We start from the raw sequence: 18,958 nt of genomic DNA, 5'->3' as shown, positions 1-18,958 counted from the left end.
GAGAGGTGCTGGGCAGACTGATCCTGTGGGTGTGGTCAGGGGGACGGTCACAGCTCACCTCAGGATGGAGGACATGTATGATGTCATGAATTATGATGTGGAGGCTTTTAACAGTGTTTGAGGGCTGAGGGGGCAGTCTGCACTGTATCAGTAATACTGACCTGAGAGTTTCCAGTCTACAGTGTGGACTCTCTAGTCCAACAGAGATCAGCTTCACTCCAGAGTCCTCTAAGTCATTCTTACTCAGGTCCAGCTCTCTCAGACTGGAGGACTGGGAGCTGAGAACTGAGGCCAGACCTTCACAGCTTCTCTCTGACAGCTTACAGTCACTCAGCCTTAATGGATATGAAAAGATAAGGAAATATTATTATTTGATCATTTCAGTCACGCAACTCACGTAAACAGATTATTAATGAATGCAAATATAGAGAGGTGCAGCAATGTAAATAAGATATCAAAGCATGAGGTTTGAGACAGGAATAGAGAGAGGTGCAGCAATCTAAATAAGATATCAAAGCATGAGGTTTGAGACAGGAATAGAGAGAGGTGCAGCAATCTAAATAAGATATCAAAGCATGAGGTTTGAAACAGGAATAGAGAGAGGTGCAGCAATCTAAATAAGATATCAAAGCATGAGGTTTGAGACAGGAATAGAGAGAGGTGCAGCAATCTAAATAAGATATCAAAGCATGAGGTTTGAGACAGGAATAGAGAGAGGTGCAAATAAGATATCAAAGCATGAGGTTTGAGACAGGAATAGAGAGAGGTGCAGCAATCTAAATAAGATATCAAAGCATGAGGTTTGAGACAGGAATAGAGAGACGTGCATCAATCTAAATGAGATACCAAAGCATGAGGTTTGAGACAGGAATAGAGAGAGGTGCAGCAATCTAAATAAGATATCAAAGCATGAGGTTTGAGACAGGAATAGAGAGAGGTGCAGCAATCTAAATAAGATATCAAAGCATGAGGTTTGAGACAGGAATAGAGAGAGGTGCAGCAATCTAAATAAGATATCAAAGCATGAGGTTTGAGACAGGAATAGAGAGAGGTGCAAATAAGATATCAAAGCATGAGGTTTGAGACAGGAATAGAGAGAGGTGCAGCAATCTAAATAAGATATCAAAGCATGAGGTTTGAGACAGGAATAGAGAGAGGTGCAGCAATCTAAATAAGATATCAAAGCATGAGGTTTGAGACAGGAATAGAGAGAGGTGCAGCAATCTAAATAAGATATCAAAGCATGAGGTTTGAGACAGGAATAGAGAGACGTGCATCAATCTAAATAAGATACCAAAGCATGAGGTTTGAGACAGGAATAGAGAGAGGTGCAGCAATCTAAATAAGATATCAAAGCATGAGGTTTGAGACAGGAATAGAGAGAGGTGCAGCAATCTAAATAAGATATCAAAGCATGAGGTTTGAGACAGGAATAGAGAGAGGTGCAGCAATCTAAATAAGATATCAAAGCATGAGGTTTGAGACAGGAATAGAGAGAGGTGCAGCAATCTAAATAAGATATCAAAGCATGAGGTTTGAGGTTAATTGCTGTTTATAGATGAATCAGCATGTTTGTAAACAAACAGATTGGCTATATTTCCGGGTGTAACTGCCATTTTTTTTAAACAGCAGTTCATGGTGAAACCACACCCTCTTTGAACTCTAACTACTCCTTCATACTTTAAGCTCAACACTCACACTTAACGAGTCACCACTTTTAGGACTCTATCACCTTAATTCAGCTTTAATTTATCTTTTGTACTGTTAGGTTTATACTTTTTCAACCTTTATAATGGGACCCTATGGAGCTAGTCTTGTGTGTACTTTTTACAAAATTCACAGATTAAAACTGTGACAGTTCACACAACATACAGAACTACATATGTATAGAACATTCACACTACAGGGCTGCCAAGTTTCAGCCACAGTTAGGCGCTGGCTGGCCCTTTTTTAGGGTAGATTTAGAGGGATATCTCAATTTAAATTAACATTAGGATTACTGTTGTGATGTAATTATTCAGTCTTCACCCCCATGCCAGCTGCTCTCCCTGCACTGTCAGCCTCCTCGTGCTCTCTCTCTGTCTTTACTCTCTTCTACTCCCTCATCTCCTGTCTCCCCTGCAGTCTCATTCTCTGTCTCTTCCACTATTTCATCCTCTGTGTCTTCTGGAGTCTCATTTTCCTCCGCTCTGTCATTTTCTGTCAGATCCTCCACTGTTTCCTCTGACCTGGCAAGTTTGGCAGGGGGTGGTTGACCCTTCACTGCCCAGAATGACAGCAGATCTCTCTGCTGCTTCTTCTTCCCTGACATCTTTCAAACAGACAAAAATCCAAGTGTGCAGTTAATGTAAATCCCCTTAGCTCATAGTAAGTATCAATTAGCTCACACATGCAAATACGTGATGATTTTAATGAACACTGCTTGTCACGGTTGTTTGATGTTAAACCCACAGCAGCAATGTGCCACGCTGTTCACTTACCCCGCTAGCCGGGCGCTTCTCGCTCATACTGAGCACATTAGCGCCCGGCGAACGTCACGCATTTCCTATCAAACACTCTGCCATTTTCACGGATATAATGCCAGCTCCTACCTGAGTCTTCACGTGAAGTGAAGACGCTATCCGATACGCAACAACCTCTATTATACGGCTCTGGTTAGATGTAGGCAGGGGGGACTGATGTTTGGTTAAAGTTAGGGTAAGAATATCGGTCAGCCAATCAGAGGCAGAATAGGGCGGGCTCACCCTGTGACAGACTCGAACTACGGCAAGCCGCAAGCAGCGAGTTATGGAAATATAAGAAGTGAGAGGGAAACATTTATGAGCGTGTGAAATAGCAAGTGTGGCGTGTGTGCGTGTGAAGAGGTTAAATTGCATGACTCTCACTCTCAATGGGTGAGACTTGGCAGCTCTGACACTGCATACATATATTATAAATCAGACTCTTTAGCTACTACTGCTCTCTGTAAAACTTGCAGAGTCAACCTTTACAGAGTCAGGAATTCTGACCTGAGAGGCACTGTATTGCAAGCAGAGAAATGTGTCAAATCAACTGAGAAAAACTGTAAATCAAAATCTTACCTGAGAGTCTCCAGTCTACAGTGTGGACTCTTCAGTCCAGCAGACAGAAGCTTCACACCTGAATCTTGCAGCTGGTTGTTACTCAGGTCGAGCTCTCTCAGATGGGAGGGGTTGGACTTCAGAGCTGAGGCCAGGACTTCATAGTGAGTCTCTGAGAGTTCACAGCCAGAAAGTCTGTGATCACAGATTTAATGTAATATTACTTCTATGAAAGCAGAGCTGAGACTAAGCCCACATCAAAACGGACACAGCATACTACTACTTCTAATACAAATAATAACAATAATAGTAATAATAATGAGAGAAAAAGTGACAATAAATTGTATTGTAGAATTATACATTTTTCTGTGTGCTGAATGTGTAATATCACAAAGCAAAGCATAGCAGAATGCAATTACAAGCAATTCTGTCAAAAGTATATATATATATATATATATATATATATATATATATATATATATATATATATATGTATATGTATGTATGTATTAGGGGTGTCACGGTACGTGTACTCGCCCTGTGTACGTCACGGTATGGGCTTCACGGTTCGGTAAAGCACCTAAATGCTGTTTGAACGCCATAAACGCCACAGAATAAGATATACCAAAACAACACAAGAGCCATATGAAATCCGCGTTCACTGAATGGAACGTTTTGTGGTGAGGAAACATTACCAGGGGTCGCTCCAGTGTGTTTACGAGCCGTACGTCACTTCCATGCTACATCACAAAACCACAAACAATATTGAAGCGTCCAGCTGCTCCCCCTTTACCGTCATCAAAAAAGTGAAGAAATTCTGCATTAAGCCCTGACTTCAGTGCAGAGCAGTATTCTAATGACTTTTATGACTCAGGCGATAAGCTATTTTGCTAATTCTGTCAAAATTCAACCAAAGCCAATGAGGTAAGCTTGCTAATGTAACGTTACGTAGCACTGACAAAGCTGTTAACTTGTAAACAAGCAACTTGCATCACGTGAGATGACAAGCAAGATGCGGTGAGAAAGACGTGACTCCTTGTCAAGTTCCAATAAACCATTACTTTTTATCGATGACACGTCGAACGTAATCATTCATATGGTAAAAAAATTATGAACTCGCCTCCAGACTCCAGTACGTTACTTCCTCCCCCCCTGTCTGACAACTCCATGTGCATTCTGTTTACAAACTGTGTACAATAAAGATTTAAAGTGGGGGAAAATGCCTTTGTCCTGTCAAACAGCTGGAATACAGACATCTGAGAGGGAGGCGCGCCTCACACTATCGCTGCTGTAGAGTAAAACTTTTTTGTGTGGATTCATTGCCTAGATCTGATTAAACTGTGGACATTTATTAATTCCCACTTATTAGAGACTATTTCTGATTAAATAAGCGTAAAAAGCAAAACACAGAATTCGGAAAAATTAAAACAGAATTTGGGATTTGTTGCTTTCCCTCCATTGTACCGAATTCGTACCGAACCGTGACCCCAAAACCGAGGTACGTACCGAACCATATAATATATATATATAAATATATATATATATATATATATATATATATATATATATATATATATATATATATATATATATATATATATATATATGCATACATACACACACACACACACACACACACACACACACACACACACACACACACACACACACACACACACACACACACACACACACACACATTTAGCCTAAGCTTCACAGGCAGGTCATTTCAAATTCTGGCTAGACAACATATGATTAACATGATGACACTCCTGTAGATTAAAACAACCATATCAAGTAACTAACTGTAATATAGACAATGTCCACTGGGAAAAAAATGCTGTCTGTTTTGATAAAATGTAGGTACTTTTTAAGCACAGCCTCTTAAAGGACAAGGCATTTTTAAGACATTTGTTACCATCAAACAAATCCTATATGAAAATAACAAAATCAACAATACATTTGCTCTACTCCCGTTACTTCTTCCCACGTACCATGTTTAGCCATCTACCAGGAAGTCATTGGCTCCTATTGTAAGCTAAACACATGGCTACATGGACGAGATTTATTGGTATAACAAAATCAGCTATTTTATTTTCATAGAATCTCTTGATGATAAGCAGCAATACACTATAAACACTGGTCTTATCCTTTAATTCCTGAGCTCCTTGGCTGCTTCGTATTAAGCCTTCAGCCCAAAGAAGATAACTATCAAAACTACACTTAACTGTAAAGTTAATAACAATCATTACAGCTAAACGAACTGTGTTCACCAACTAACATGATAGCTATAAACAAACATTTCCGAATTGGAATCTTTGGAATGAAGACGCGAATTACACATTACTTGTTACTCTTCTTAAAAGTAACAAATCGCTTTACTTATTATTCCAGTGAAAAGTAATAACCCTACTGATTTTTAAGGTTTTGAATCTACAGCATTAAATTCAGACTTTCCGTGATGTATTTCCCAACTTTGTTGGCTCGTTTATGTGCCCTCTACTGTAATTCCAATATTTCCAACATGACTTGAAGACGACGAGAATCTTTCAGAGCCATTGCACCAATACAGGGACTGTCTTCTCACCTTTCCTCTTCATCCTATACACCTCTGACTTCCAATAGCTACAACTCAACATCCTGTCATCTGCAGAAATATTCAGATGACTCTGTAGTTGTGGGGTGTGTCAGAGATGGAGAGGAGGAGGAGTACAGGGATCTGGTGAGCCGCTTTGTGGACTGGTGCGGAGAAAACCACCTCTTCCTTAACGTGTCCAAAACCAGGGAGATGGTTGTGGACTTCAGGAGGACCAGCACTGAGCCGAACCTTATCTCCATCGGGGGTGAGGAGGTGGTGAGTGTGGACAGCTATAAATACCTGGGCGTTCACCTGGACAAAAAACTGGACTGGAGATGCAACACCGAGGCTGTCTACAAGAAGGGGCAGAGCAGACTCTATTTCCTGAGGAGGCTCAGATCCTTCAACGTGTGCAGCAAGATGCTGCATATCTTTTATCAGTCTGTGGTAGCAAGCGCAATTCTCTTTGCAGCCACCTGCTGGGGCAACTGCATCAGAGCCAGCAACTCTAACAAGCTGAACAAACTTGTTCGAAAAGCGGGCTCTGTGCTGGGGACCACTCTGGAACCCCTGGAGGTGGTTGTGGAGGGAAGGATGCTACAAAAAATACTCAAAATCATGGATGGCACGACACACCCCCTACACGACCTGCTGGCTGTGACAACGGAGCGGTTTCAGTCAGAGGCTCCGTCAGCTTCCCTGCAGCAAGGAGCGTTACAGGAGGTCTTTCGTACCCACCGCAATAACAATTTACAATAACTCCTGGACACGCAGAGAGAGGAGGGCCCTCCTCTCCCTACCGCCCCCTCCCCTCCCGCCCTCCTGAACATTGAATCCAATGCACTGTGCACATGCCCACATTGCACACTCACTATGTATAGTATGTATAGTCATATCAATCATTATATAAATAACAAACTGTACAGCTTTAGTTTAGTTATAGTAATAATAGAAATATAAATAATAGTATTATTCAATACTATTTAGGAGTATTTATTTGATTTAATTTAATTTACCTACAGTTTCTGGGAAACGTAAGATGTAAATGCGGCGGAAGTAAAGTTGTATATATTGTATATTGTATAGTTTTGCGTATTGGTTTGTTTCTTTTCTTATTGCAATATTTTAATACTGCTGTTTCTGCACCTTACCTACGGAATTTGTGTAACTTTTTTATTTGTGTAACTTTTTTTATTGTTTAATTGTTTAATGTCATTGATGCTCTTGTCATTGATGCTCTTGTTGCTGTCATTGATGCTACTGCTGCTGTAACGCCAGAATTTCCCCTCGGGGATGAATAAAGTACTCTACAGATGTTAAAGAGGCTAAACGATGAAACACAAGTAATGACCAACCTGGTAACTGTAATGTGATTACTGACACGTAACAGTAATGACTTACTTTATTTACTCTGTTACAGGAAAAAGAATAGCACATTACTTTGTGTGTTATGCCCAACACTGTGTACCACTGCTCTGTAGAACAGCAGTTTATAGTGTTTGTTTGAGGAACTATATATCTTTATCGTTCATATGGCATCAGGTGTGAAGGTAACTACACTGTATATAATGTTAGAATTCAGATCAGGACTAACCGAGCCTTCCTGCAGTTCCTCACAGCTGGGATCAGTCTGCTTCGTCCCTCGTTTGATGTGTTGTAGGCCTTCAGGTCCAACACATCCAGAACCTCCTCTGACATCTGCAGCATGTAGGCGAGAGCTGAGCAGTGGGTCTTAGAGAGTTTCTTCTTTGACTTGTTCTCTGACTTCAGGAAGTCTTGGATCTGCTGATGTATTGAGTGGTCATTCATCTCCATCAAACAGTGGAAGATGTTGATGCTTCTGTCTGGAGACGTATTGGAGGTGTTCATCTTCTTCAGGTTGCTGATGGCTTTCTGGATGCTGTCTGGACTTCTCTCTGTGTGACCTAGTAGGCCTCCTAAGAGACTCTGGCTGGACTCGAGTGAGAGGCCATGAAGGAAGCGGACAAAGAGGTCCAGGTGGCCATTTTTACTCTTCAGGGCTTTGAGCATGGATTTCTTCAGGAAGACATCCAAGGAGTGATCACTTCTACCCCAGACTTTTCCCAGGAATGTGCTCAGTACATTCTTATCCCTGTTTGTGTAACAGTGGAACATGTAGACTGCAGCGAGAAACTCCTGAATGCTCAGATGAACAAAGCAGTAGACCGTCTTCTGGAAGAGCACACACTCTCGTTTGAAGATCTCTGTGCACACTCCTGAGAACACCAAAGCCTCTCTGACATCAAGACCACACTCCTCCAGGTCTTCTTGGTAGAACAGGAGGTTGCCCGTCTCCAGATTTTCAAACGCCAGCTTCCCCAGCTTCAGAAGAACTTCCCTGTCAGTCTCCATCAGCTGCTGTTGACTCATCTCATGGCTCTCATCATACTTCTGCTTCTTCCTAACAGTCTGAACCAGCAGGAAGTGTGAGTACATCTCAGTCAGGGTCTTGGGCAGCACTCCTTTCTGGTCTGTAGTCAACATGTGCTCCAGAACTGTAGCAGTGATCCAACAGAAGACTGGGATGTGGCACATGATGTGGATGGTCCTGGATGCCTTGATGTGTAAGATGATTCTGCTGGACAGCTCTTCATCGCTGGATCTCCTCCTGAAGTACTCCTCCTTCTGGGGGTCAGTGAACCCTCGTACCTCTGTCACCCTGTCTACACATGTAGGAGGGATCTGATTGGCTGCTGCAGGTCTGGAAGTTATCCAGAGGAGAGCCAAGGGAAGCAGATTCCCCTTGATGAGGTTTGTCAACAGCACATCTACTGATGATACCTGTGTGACATCAGACACAACCTCATTGTTGTGGAAATCCAATGGAAGTCTGCTTTCATCCAGGCCATCAAAGATGAACACAACTTTACAGACAGAGAGCTTCTCTGCTGTGACCCTCTGTAAGGTTGGATGGAAAACATGGAGCAGCATGAGAAGACTGTACCGCTCATGTCTGATCAAGTTCAGCTCCCGGAACGAAAGCAGAATCACAAGAATGACGTCTTGATTTTCTATGCCCTCTGCCCAGTCCAGAGTGAACTTCTTCACTGAGAAGGTTTTTCCAATTCCAGCAACACCATTCGTAAGAACTACTCTGATGTGTGTCTCTTGGTCAGGTAAGGGGTTAAAGATGTCGTGGCACTTGATCGGAGTGTCATGGAGAGTCTCCATCTTGGATGCTGTCTCCAGCTGCCACACCTCATGTTGGGTATTAACCTCTTCACTCTGTCCCACTGTGATGTAGAGTGCAGTGTAGATCCTATTGAGGGGAGTTCCAATTCCTGCTTCAGCTGTTCCTTCTGTCACAAAGTCACATCTCATTATCAGACTGATCTTATGAACATCTAAAACCTCCTGCAAAACTTCGTCCGCTGGAAGAGAAGAGAGATTAAACAAGTGTTTAACAGATATGCTGTTGTTTTCTGGTTTTAGAAATGGTGACAACAGTAGACAGAACCCCAGTCTTACATTGTGCAATGCTGGTTTGACTGTGTGTCTGCAGTCCAGATCTTGTTCTGGACCTTTTTCTACACTGGGGACAGGCGGAGTCTCCTGATGAACTGGACTGGGCCCAGTGTGAGGTGATGCACTGTCTGCAGAACCTGTGTCCACAGCTGGTAGAGACTGGATCCCTCAGGACCCAATGACACAATGCACAGCAGGACAGCTGCTGCTTCACAACACCAAGACTCCTCTTCCTCATTCTGTGGGGATGAAGGCAATTTATTATGACTGATCAGATGAAGATATAACAAGCAAACAAAATTGAACAAAAGTTTGAAAAAAAATGTGTTCAAATTGTAAAACTATTATAATATTTTGCTCATAGTATCTTTATAGATGCTCAGACAGCATCGTGCTGCCATCACATGTAAAGTTTATTTTCACATGTATCTGTTGTCATAGTTGTAGTTTAATCAGTGGAGTCAACATTGCATACCCATCATGGATACATGTCACTGTGGTGATCATGGATGAATGCAACATTGTAACAGTTTTTCTGTTTGTTTCATATGTAATTATCATTAATAAATGTTCAGTTCAATACAAACAACACACAGTCCTATTACATCAACACTGATGACATGTATTACAGAACACAGACAGTGTCTGTCAGTCATTAGTAAATAAATAAGTACCATTCTTGATAACCTCTGAGTACAGATAGTGTTAGCAGGGCACAGACATTGATCACAGCAGTTAGGGTAGAAACGATGGTAGAGTTCCATTACATTACATCTACAGTATCAACCACTGTCTGTGTTTACATGTCAAACACAAACAGTGTCAAACACAAACACCATATGACTGAAAATTGGCTTTTCAACAATGATGGGAGGTTTTGGTGTTTAAACCATTTCCTGTGGGCGTGTCTTATGCGTGTGGCCAGCAGTGAGCTGGTGTGTCAACAACGTCAGTCTGATATCAGATTTTCTTTTGTATTCTGTACCTTGTTTTTATACTTGCCTTATAACATCTAGGGACAAACATTGCAAACTAGCTTAGGCTATAAATGTCAGGATATATAACAAAGACTGTTTCATGTGAATGCTCTATGTTTATGTATCTGTCCCTATAGAAATAAACTTTTCAATAAATCAATTTGTGAATTACGTCAGTATCGGCACCCCATAATGATATTGGATCAGTCCCATCTCTAACTCAAGGTCAAGGTTACTTTATTTGTACCCATATGTAGATTTGGTTGCAGGGAGAGTCACTACATTTTAAAAAGGCACAGACAATAGACAGTAGACAGACATTAAAGTGCCAAGTGCCATAGTTCCAAACATCATCATTTTTTATTTTGTTTATTTTGTTTAAATATGTAAGAAAACATTGGGGCCCAGAGATTTGCGTCATGAACACAGTCCTCTCATATTGTGATGCAACAGTGAAGGAAACTATCTTAAATCACACAACAGAACATTTTCCCTTCATCAAGCTTACTCCAGTTTTATCAGGTCCCAGTATAACAGTCCTCTTACCTTGTGTCTGAAGGTCCAGGTTCATTACTGAAGTTTGGAGGATTATCTTTAGACCAGTCAGTATTCATAGACAGACAGCTGGGTACTGGAGACTCTGCTCTCTGCCTGTGGTGCTGACCTCTGCAAATCAAAAGAAAAGACAACATGTTTTCAGAGGTGGTTGAACTCAACGGCTCGGCTTTTGGGGATAATTGATGTGACGTTTTAATTGAGGCAACATCATTATTTTGTGTGAAAACATGATGAATTAGCAGGAACAATACAATACAAAAACAATACAATACAATACAATACAATACTATACTATACAAAAACAATAAATTGAGGGAACAAAATGTCTTCTGCATGAATCCAGCCAAACTGACAGCAGGTCTGACCCACATCCAGGAAGTGAAATGTATCTCATGAGCACCTTCTTCTATATGTTGTCCTCTATAAAACTTGTTTTCTCTCCCTATGGTCACTCCTAGTCTCTGTAGTTTTCAGTCCAACAGTCTAGGTTATCAAATAACATTTCCTCATTACAGTATACAGTATCAGTTCTCTCACCTTGTGTCTGAAGGTCCAGGTTCATTACTGAAGAGTGGAGGATAATCTTTAGACCAGTCAGTCTTCATAGACAGACAGCTGGGTACTGGAGACTCTGCTCTCTGCCTGTGGTACTGACCTCTGGAAATCAAAAGAAAAGGAAACATGTTTTCAGAGGTGATCAAACACAACGACTTGGCTTTTTGGGATAATTGATGTGAGGTTTTAATTGTATAATCCGTTTGTGTGCACACATTATGAATTAGGAGGAATGAAAAACAAAACATTTTGGGAATAAAATGTCTTCTGTGTGCATGAATTCAGCCAAACTGACGGCAGCTCTGACCCACATCAAGGAAGTGAAATGTATCTCATGAGCACCTTCTTCTATATCTTGTCTTCCATAAAATGTTTTTCTCTCCCTATGCATCTCTGTTTCACTACAATAGTGTAGCTTATCAAATAACATTTCCTCATTACAGTATAACAGTTCTCTTACCTTGTGTCTGAAGGTCCAGGTTCATTACTGAAGAATGGAGGATAATCTTTAGACCAGTCACTCTTCATAGACAGACAGCTGGGTACTGGAGACGCTGCTCTCTGCCTGTGGTACTGACCTCTGGAAACACAAATGTTTGATACATATCATTAGTTCTAGTGACTTTAAATTCATGTTTTGTTCTCATATTCTACTATTTTCTTCATTTGTTGATTTCTATGTTATCTTTTAGATTATGCATGTCCTTTGATATTCTGATAGTTTTGTTGAGAAATGTTATAGTTATCGCCGCCAACAGAGTTGACTGGGAGGTTATGTTTTCACTCCCGTTTATCCGTTTGTTTCTTTCATCTCAAAAAGTTATGAGATATTATAAGATTATAAGATATTGCCGACAGTAAATGGAGAATATGGATGCCTTTATCGTCACTGTCGCCTACAAAGAGCAGTACAGCGCTCGCTGCTACTTAGCTTAGCGCTACAATGGTAGTGGATGGTACAGCTGCCTACTTTAGTTTAGTTTATTTCACACATCATAACATGGAATACAGTACATGCTGCATACATATATTTACAGTAATTGGATGCATGAAAGGGTCACCCCATACTTCCGTTCAGTCGCCAAAAATACACATTCCAACAGCTCCAGAAACACTCACATGTACATGTTGTGACTCGTGTACTCACCACATGATGAAATAATAATCCAAAGTTACTGGAAATTGTAATTTTCAAAGTAAATCCACACACCGAGATCTAACAAAGATTAACCAATCTAACCAAGAGTAACTAAAGTTACTTCCTCGTTTGGCATGAGGTGCTGTACACAGCGCATGCGCCTGTGTACAGCGCCTCATGGCAAAACTCCCAGTATAACATATATCAGTCCTCTTACCTTGTGTCTGAAGGTCCAGGTTCATTACTGAAGAATGGAGGATAATCTTTAGACCAGTCAGTCTTCATAGACAGACAGCTGGGTACTGGAGACTCTGCTCTCTGTCTGTGGTACTGATCTCTGCAAATCAAAAGAAAAGGCAACATGTTTTCAGAGGTGATCAAACACAACGACTCTGCTTTTTTTTGGGATAATTGATGTGAGGTTTTAATTGTATAATTAGTTTGTGTGCACACATTATGAATTAGGAGGAACGAAAAACAAAAAATTGAGGGAATAAAATGTCTTCTGTGTGCAGGAATCCAGCCAAACTGACGGCAGGTCTGACCCACATCCAGGAAGTGAAATGTATCTCATGAGCACCTTCTTCTATATCTTGTCCTCCATAAAATGTGTTTTTTTTCTCCCTATGGTCACTCCTGGTCTCTGTAGTTTTCACTACAATAGTGTAGCTTATCAAATAACATTTCCTCATTACAGTATACAGTATATCAGTTCTTTCACCTTGTGTCTGAAGGTCCAGGTTCATTACTGAAGAATGGAGGATCATCTTTAGACCGGTCAGTCTTCATAGACAGACAGCTGGGTACTGGAGACTCTGCTCTCTGCCTGTAGTACTGACCTCTGGAAACACAAATGTTTGATACACATCATTAGTTCTAGTGACTTTAAATTCATGTTTTGTTCTCATATTCTACTATTTTCTTCATTTGTTGATTTCTATGTTATCTTTTAGATTATGCATGTCCTTTGATATTCTGATAGTTTTGTTGAGAAATGTTATAGTTATCGCCGCCAACAGAGTTGACTGGGAGGTTATGTTTTCACTCCCGTTTATCCGTTTGTTTCTTTCATCTCAAAAAGTTATGAGATATTATAAGATTATAAGATATTGCCGACAGTAAATGGAGAATATGGATGCCTTTATCGTCACTGTCGCCTACAAAGAGCAGTAGGCCTACAGCGCTCGCTGCTACTTAGCTTAGCGCTACAATGGTAGTGAATGGTACAGCTGCCTATTTTAGTTTAGTTTATTTCACACATCATAACATGGAATACAGTACATGCTGCATACATATAGTTACAGTAATTGGATGCATGAAAGGGTCACCCCATACTTCCGTTCAGTCGCCAAAAATACACATTCCAACAGCTCCAGAAACACACACATGTACATGTTGTGACTCGTGTACTCACCACACGATGAAATAATACTCCAAAGTTACTGGAAATTGTAATTTTCAAAGTAAATCCACACACCGAGATCTAACAAAGATTAACCAATCTAACCAAGAGTAACTAAATTTACTTCCTCATTTGGCATGAGGCGCTGTACACAGCGTATGCGCCTGTGTACAGCGCATCATGGCAAAACTCCCAGTATAACATATAACAGTCCTCTTACCTTGTGTCTGAAGGTCCAGGTTCATTACTGAAGTTTATAGGATAATCTTTAGACCAGTCACTCTTCATAGACAGACAGCTGGGTACTGGAGACTCTGCTCTCTGCCTGTGGTACTGACCTCTGCAAATCAAAAGAAAAGGCAACATGTTTTCAGAGGTGATCAAACACAACGACTCTGCTTTTTGGGATAATTGATGTGAGGTTTTAATTGTATAATTCATTTGTGTGCACACATTATGAATTAGGAGGAACAAAAAACAAAACATTGAGGGAATAAAATGTCTTCTGTCTGCATGAATCCAGCCAAACTGACGGCAGGTCTGACCCACATCCAGGAAGTGAAATGTATCTCATGAGCACCTTCTTCTATATCTTGTCCTCCATAAAATGTGTTTTTTTCTCCCTATGGTCACTCCTGGTCTCTGTAGTTTTCACTACAATAGTGTAGATTATCAAATAACATTGCTCATTACAATATAACAGTCCTCTTACCTTGTGTCTGAAGGTCCAGGTTCATTACTGAAGTTTAGATGATCATCAGACCAGTCAGTCTTCATAGACAGACAGCTGGGTACTGGAGACTCTGCTCTGCCCTCCTCTTCCTCCTCCTCCTTCCACATGTTCTGGACTTTGTGATCTTGTATCTGTGAAAGGTGCTATACAAATAAGCTTTAGTTATTTTCTCACTTGTACACTTCAGTCAGTCTCAGAGGTAAACCAGTTGGCCTATTATGGGAAGGGGGTAAACGGTTAAATTTAGGCAATTAAAACAACTTGGTTCAGGTTAGGGAAATGGATTGGTCATGTGTGTGTTTTTTTATGTGACTCACTGTTTAGAAACGCTGGGAATCGAACTCCGGTCGTTGACATTGAAGGCAAACGTCTGGCCACCAACCCCCACCGCACCGCTCTTACTGACCACCGTGCTATTTCAATGTGACACACACACACACACACACACACACACACACACACACACACACACACACACACACACACACACACACACACACACAATTTTATTCTAGCTTCATTCATTACTGTTTTTTTTATCATCACTTGTCTTGAATGAGAATTGCATCTTCAAGCAGATCCTCAGCTGGCTGTAGTGTCGGTGGATACTGTCAGTCAGGTGCTGAAATCTGTAGAACATGTGCATCAGCGCCCCTCTGTGGTCACCCACAGTGTGGCGTAAGCCGGTTCAAGGTTTTACGACAGTGACGCAAAGGCGGCATGTCGCACTTTACGTGGGACATGTGCAGAGTAAAACAGACCTGTCATGCTGAAAATAAAGAAGCGCAATGCTAAGTGGAACATTCGCCTCTCGCCTCTAATTATAAGTGTTTAGACAAAGAACAACACTTCACATGGTGTCAGAAGTGACGCAGACACGGTACAAGTACTCGGAAGAGAGTTTGTCGGAGGCTAAAGCTTGAAAAAATGGCAAAGTTTTCGGCGCCGGACCAGTTCAACTTCGCCAAGCCGGGAGACTGGCAGGATTGGAAGCAACGATTTGCAAGGTACCGGGTTGCGACGAAGCTAAATAAAGAGGCAAAAGACGTGTGCGCTGATATACTCTATGGGACCAGAAGCTGAACAAGTGTATAAATCATTTGGCTTACTGTAGAAGGAGATGAGGTTAATGCATACGACCTCGTGTTGTTGGCACTGTTTGATGGACATTTTCGTGCCGAAGCGTAACGTGATATTCGAGCGAGCACGTTTCCACTCCCGCAAGAGACGGGAGAGTCTGTCGAACAATACATAAGACACCTGTAGGCTACGACCTGGCAACGTACTGCGACTTCTCAGAAAAGGAGGAGGAGATACGTGACAGACCTATATATATATAGAAATTTTTATTTTGTCTGAGGATAAGCCCCTTGAGATGCAGCATCTCGTTTACGAGAGGGTCCTCGAACACAATACATGAAACATTTCAGGAATACAAAACAAAGGTAACATTCAACGAAACAATTAACAAATACACACATAAATGCTCTCCCACCATCCCAAGCATCAATTAATCTATACAGACATCAATACAAACGAGGCTTTCCCACATAGTTAAGTATAGACTATATTATATAGACATATACTAGACATAGAATAACAGACAATCAAAAACAAGAACAACTCGATTTAAGAAAAACAAACAATGAAGTCTTGAAGATATGAAAAGAAGTAATTGATCTAAATGAGTCAGGCAAATTATTCCAGTCTGATGGTGCTTTGAATTTAAAAGCTCGTCTCCCAATTTGTTTAGAGATTTTAGGGACAATAAAAAATGGTTGTTGAGTATGCCTAAGTGAATAAGATGATCTAAATGGAACTAAAAGCTGTTTTAGGTATGACGGATAGTTAAAGTGAATGCATTTGAAAACAAAGAGTAACCAATGAAAATGTCTCCTAGAGTGAAGTGGTTGCCAGTTAAGTGAATCATACATGAAGCAATGATGTGTGCGGTAAGGACACCTCAGAACAAATCTACAAATATTATTAAAAACTTGTGATTGGAATCCGGGACAAGGATCTTTCACTGAAACTACAGATGACCAGTGACCTAACTGTGAAGAAAGCAGCCGACATGGCTAGGCACTCGGAGTTAGTAAAGCTTCAGAACAGAGCTTCAGAACAGTGACACGGGCGCTTCAAGAAACATGGATGAAGTAAAAACGAAGCCTTACAAAAGTAAGTGGAGAAATAACACAGGAGCGGCAGGAGGAAATAAACAAAGCAAGAGGAGAGATTGTAGCAGATGTGGTCGCATGCATAACAGAGATATGTGCCCAGCTAAGGATAAGGAATAGGCTAAGTGCCACAAAATTGGCCATTTTGCTAAAAAAAAAATGCAAAACCAGACAAGTCCAAGAAGTGAGTGAGGAAGTAGATGACTTCTTAGGATCTTAGCGCTGCATTTGACACTGTTGACCACTCAATTTTATTGGACAGACTGGAAAACTGGGTTGGGCTATCGGGTACGGTCCTCCAGTGGTTCAAGTCCTATCTTCAAGACAGGAAGTACTTCGTCTCCATTGGCAATTACACATCTGACCTAACTAGGATGACCTGTGGGGTGCCTCAAGGATCCATTATGGGGCCCGTTCTCTTCAACCTTTATATGCTCCCTCTAGGCCTAATTATGCAAAAAAACAAAGTAGCCTATCATAACTATGCAGACGACACTCAGTTGTATATAACTCTTTCCTCAGCTGACTATGCCCCCATAGAATCATTGTGCCAGTGCATTGATCAAATAAATAACTGGATGTGCCAGAATTTCCTACAGCTAAACAAAGACAAAACTGAGGTGATCGTGTTTGGCCCCAAAGAACAAAGGCTTAAAATCACTGCATGCCTTGAGTCTCGATCCCTGAAGCCTAAGGATCAAGTCAAAAATCTTGGAGTTATTATTGATTCCGATCTCAACTTTAACTCCCACATTAAGTCAATTAGAAAATCTGCTTTTTATCATCTTAAAAATATAGCAAGAATTAGGGGATACATGTCCAGACAGGATCTAGAAAAACTAATTCACGCCTTCATTTATAGTAGGTTAGACTACTGCAATAGCCTTTTTTCTGGTCTCTCCAAAAAAGAACTTAGGCAACTTCAACTCATTCAGAATGCTGCTGCTAGAGTACTAACGAAGACTAAGAAAGCTGATCATATCACTCCAGTTCTTAAGTCCTTACATTGGTTGCCAGTGTGTCAGAGAATAGATTTTAAAATACTGTTATTAGTCTATAAATCACTTAATGGCCTAGGCCCAAAATACATAGCTGAATTGCTCCCACGCTACGAACCGTCTAGAACTCTTAGGTCAACAGGGTCCAGCTTATTAACTGTCCCTAGGATCAAATCAAATCACGGGAAGGCTGCATTTACCCACTATGCTTCTGCTAGCTGGAACAAATTGCCTGAAGACCTCAGATCTGCCCCAACCTTACTTACTTTTAAAAATAGACTAAAGACTTTTATGTTTACCGTCGCTTTTAACTGCTGACAGCTACTATGCAAACCCAATGAGTCCTCTATAAGTTTTAGCTCTTCCTGCAACTGCTGCGCCTGCTGCCTATTGCACTTTTTTATACTCTTTTTTTTTTAAGTTTTGTTGTGATGCTTTTAAATGTCCATTTTATTTCTTCTTTTCGTTTATTTTCCTGTAATACACTTTTTATACTCTTTTTTTTAAAGTTGTTGTGATGCTTTTAAATGTCCGTTTTACTCTCTTCTTTTCTTTTATTTTCCTGTCAACCATTTTATGTGAAGCACTTTGAATTGCCTCTGTGTATGAAATGTGCTATACAAATAAACTTGACTTGACTTGACTTGACTTGGCTCAATAAATAAAACGGCTAACAGAGAATAATACAACAGTGGATGAAGTCATCACTGATGCAGAGCCACCATGGCGCACCACACTAGTGATATGCAGGACTGCAGTCAACTTCAAATGATGTCTTAGACAATTTTCAATAATGAAGGCTACCTTAGTCAATACCTGATTAAACTATCTTATTCATTCATTCATTGATTCCTTCCATTCATCTTTATTTCCCCTGCAGCCAACGCCTTGTTCAGGTTATGTCACTCAGTCATAAATAGACACGCCCCCTTCAATCCTGTCCAATCACTGTGTCCCACGCTTTCCCTCGCTCTGGCCTGCTGGCCAATCACTTGAATGGAGTATCTTATGAATGGAGTAGTAGCTCATATCAGGCCCTTGGTATTTGTCTGTGTGTAACTCACCTTGTGTGTCACCCGCAGTTGCTGATTCTACGCCGCTGCAGTTGTTTCGAATATATTCCGCTGCTTGTCTGTTTATCAGTTGCTGTTTTTCGTATTCTATTGACTTTGTCCGACTTGCAGACAACGCTTGTCAATCTCCGGTCTCATACCGCCGGTAATCCGTCATGAGCGGACCCGAGGACGGCCAGGGTCTGGGACCCTCTCCTCCGCCTCCGGCCGATACTGGAGGAAAT

General features: G+C 41.0%; 1 protein-coding gene across 1 annotated transcript in view; it reads right to left on the bottom strand.

Moving 5' to 3' along the window:
* The window catches only part of LOC310791493 (NACHT, LRR and PYD domains-containing protein 12-like), a gene marked incomplete at its 5' end in the record, with an annotated part of 113,488 nt that overhangs the window by 48,243 nt on the left and 46,287 nt on the right, over nt 1–18,958 (bottom strand). The window contains 10 exons of the mRNA XM_083653171.1: nt 162–335; nt 3,081–3,254; nt 7,232–9,029; nt 9,127–9,362; nt 10,647–10,762; nt 11,264–11,315; nt 11,674–11,793; nt 12,569–12,688; nt 13,073–13,192; nt 13,974–14,093. Of these exons, the coding sequence (XP_083509297.1) occupies nt 162–335; nt 3,081–3,254; nt 7,232–9,029; nt 9,127–9,362; nt 10,647–10,762; nt 11,264–11,315; nt 11,674–11,793; nt 12,569–12,688; nt 13,073–13,192; nt 13,974–14,093 (3,030 nt within the window). The remainder of the gene's footprint in view (nt 1–161; nt 336–3,080; nt 3,255–7,231; nt 9,030–9,126; nt 9,363–10,646; nt 10,763–11,263; nt 11,316–11,673; nt 11,794–12,568; nt 12,689–13,072; nt 13,193–13,973; nt 14,094–18,958) is intronic.

The sequence above is a fragment of the Poromitra crassiceps genome (assembly GCF_964638095.1).
Source record: "Poromitra crassiceps genome assembly, chromosome: 16".
Lineage (NCBI taxonomy): Eukaryota > Metazoa > Chordata > Actinopteri > Beryciformes > Melamphaidae > Poromitra > Poromitra crassiceps.
The sequence above is the reverse complement of the archived record's forward strand: the minus strand, read 5'-3'. Positions and strand labels throughout refer to the sequence as shown.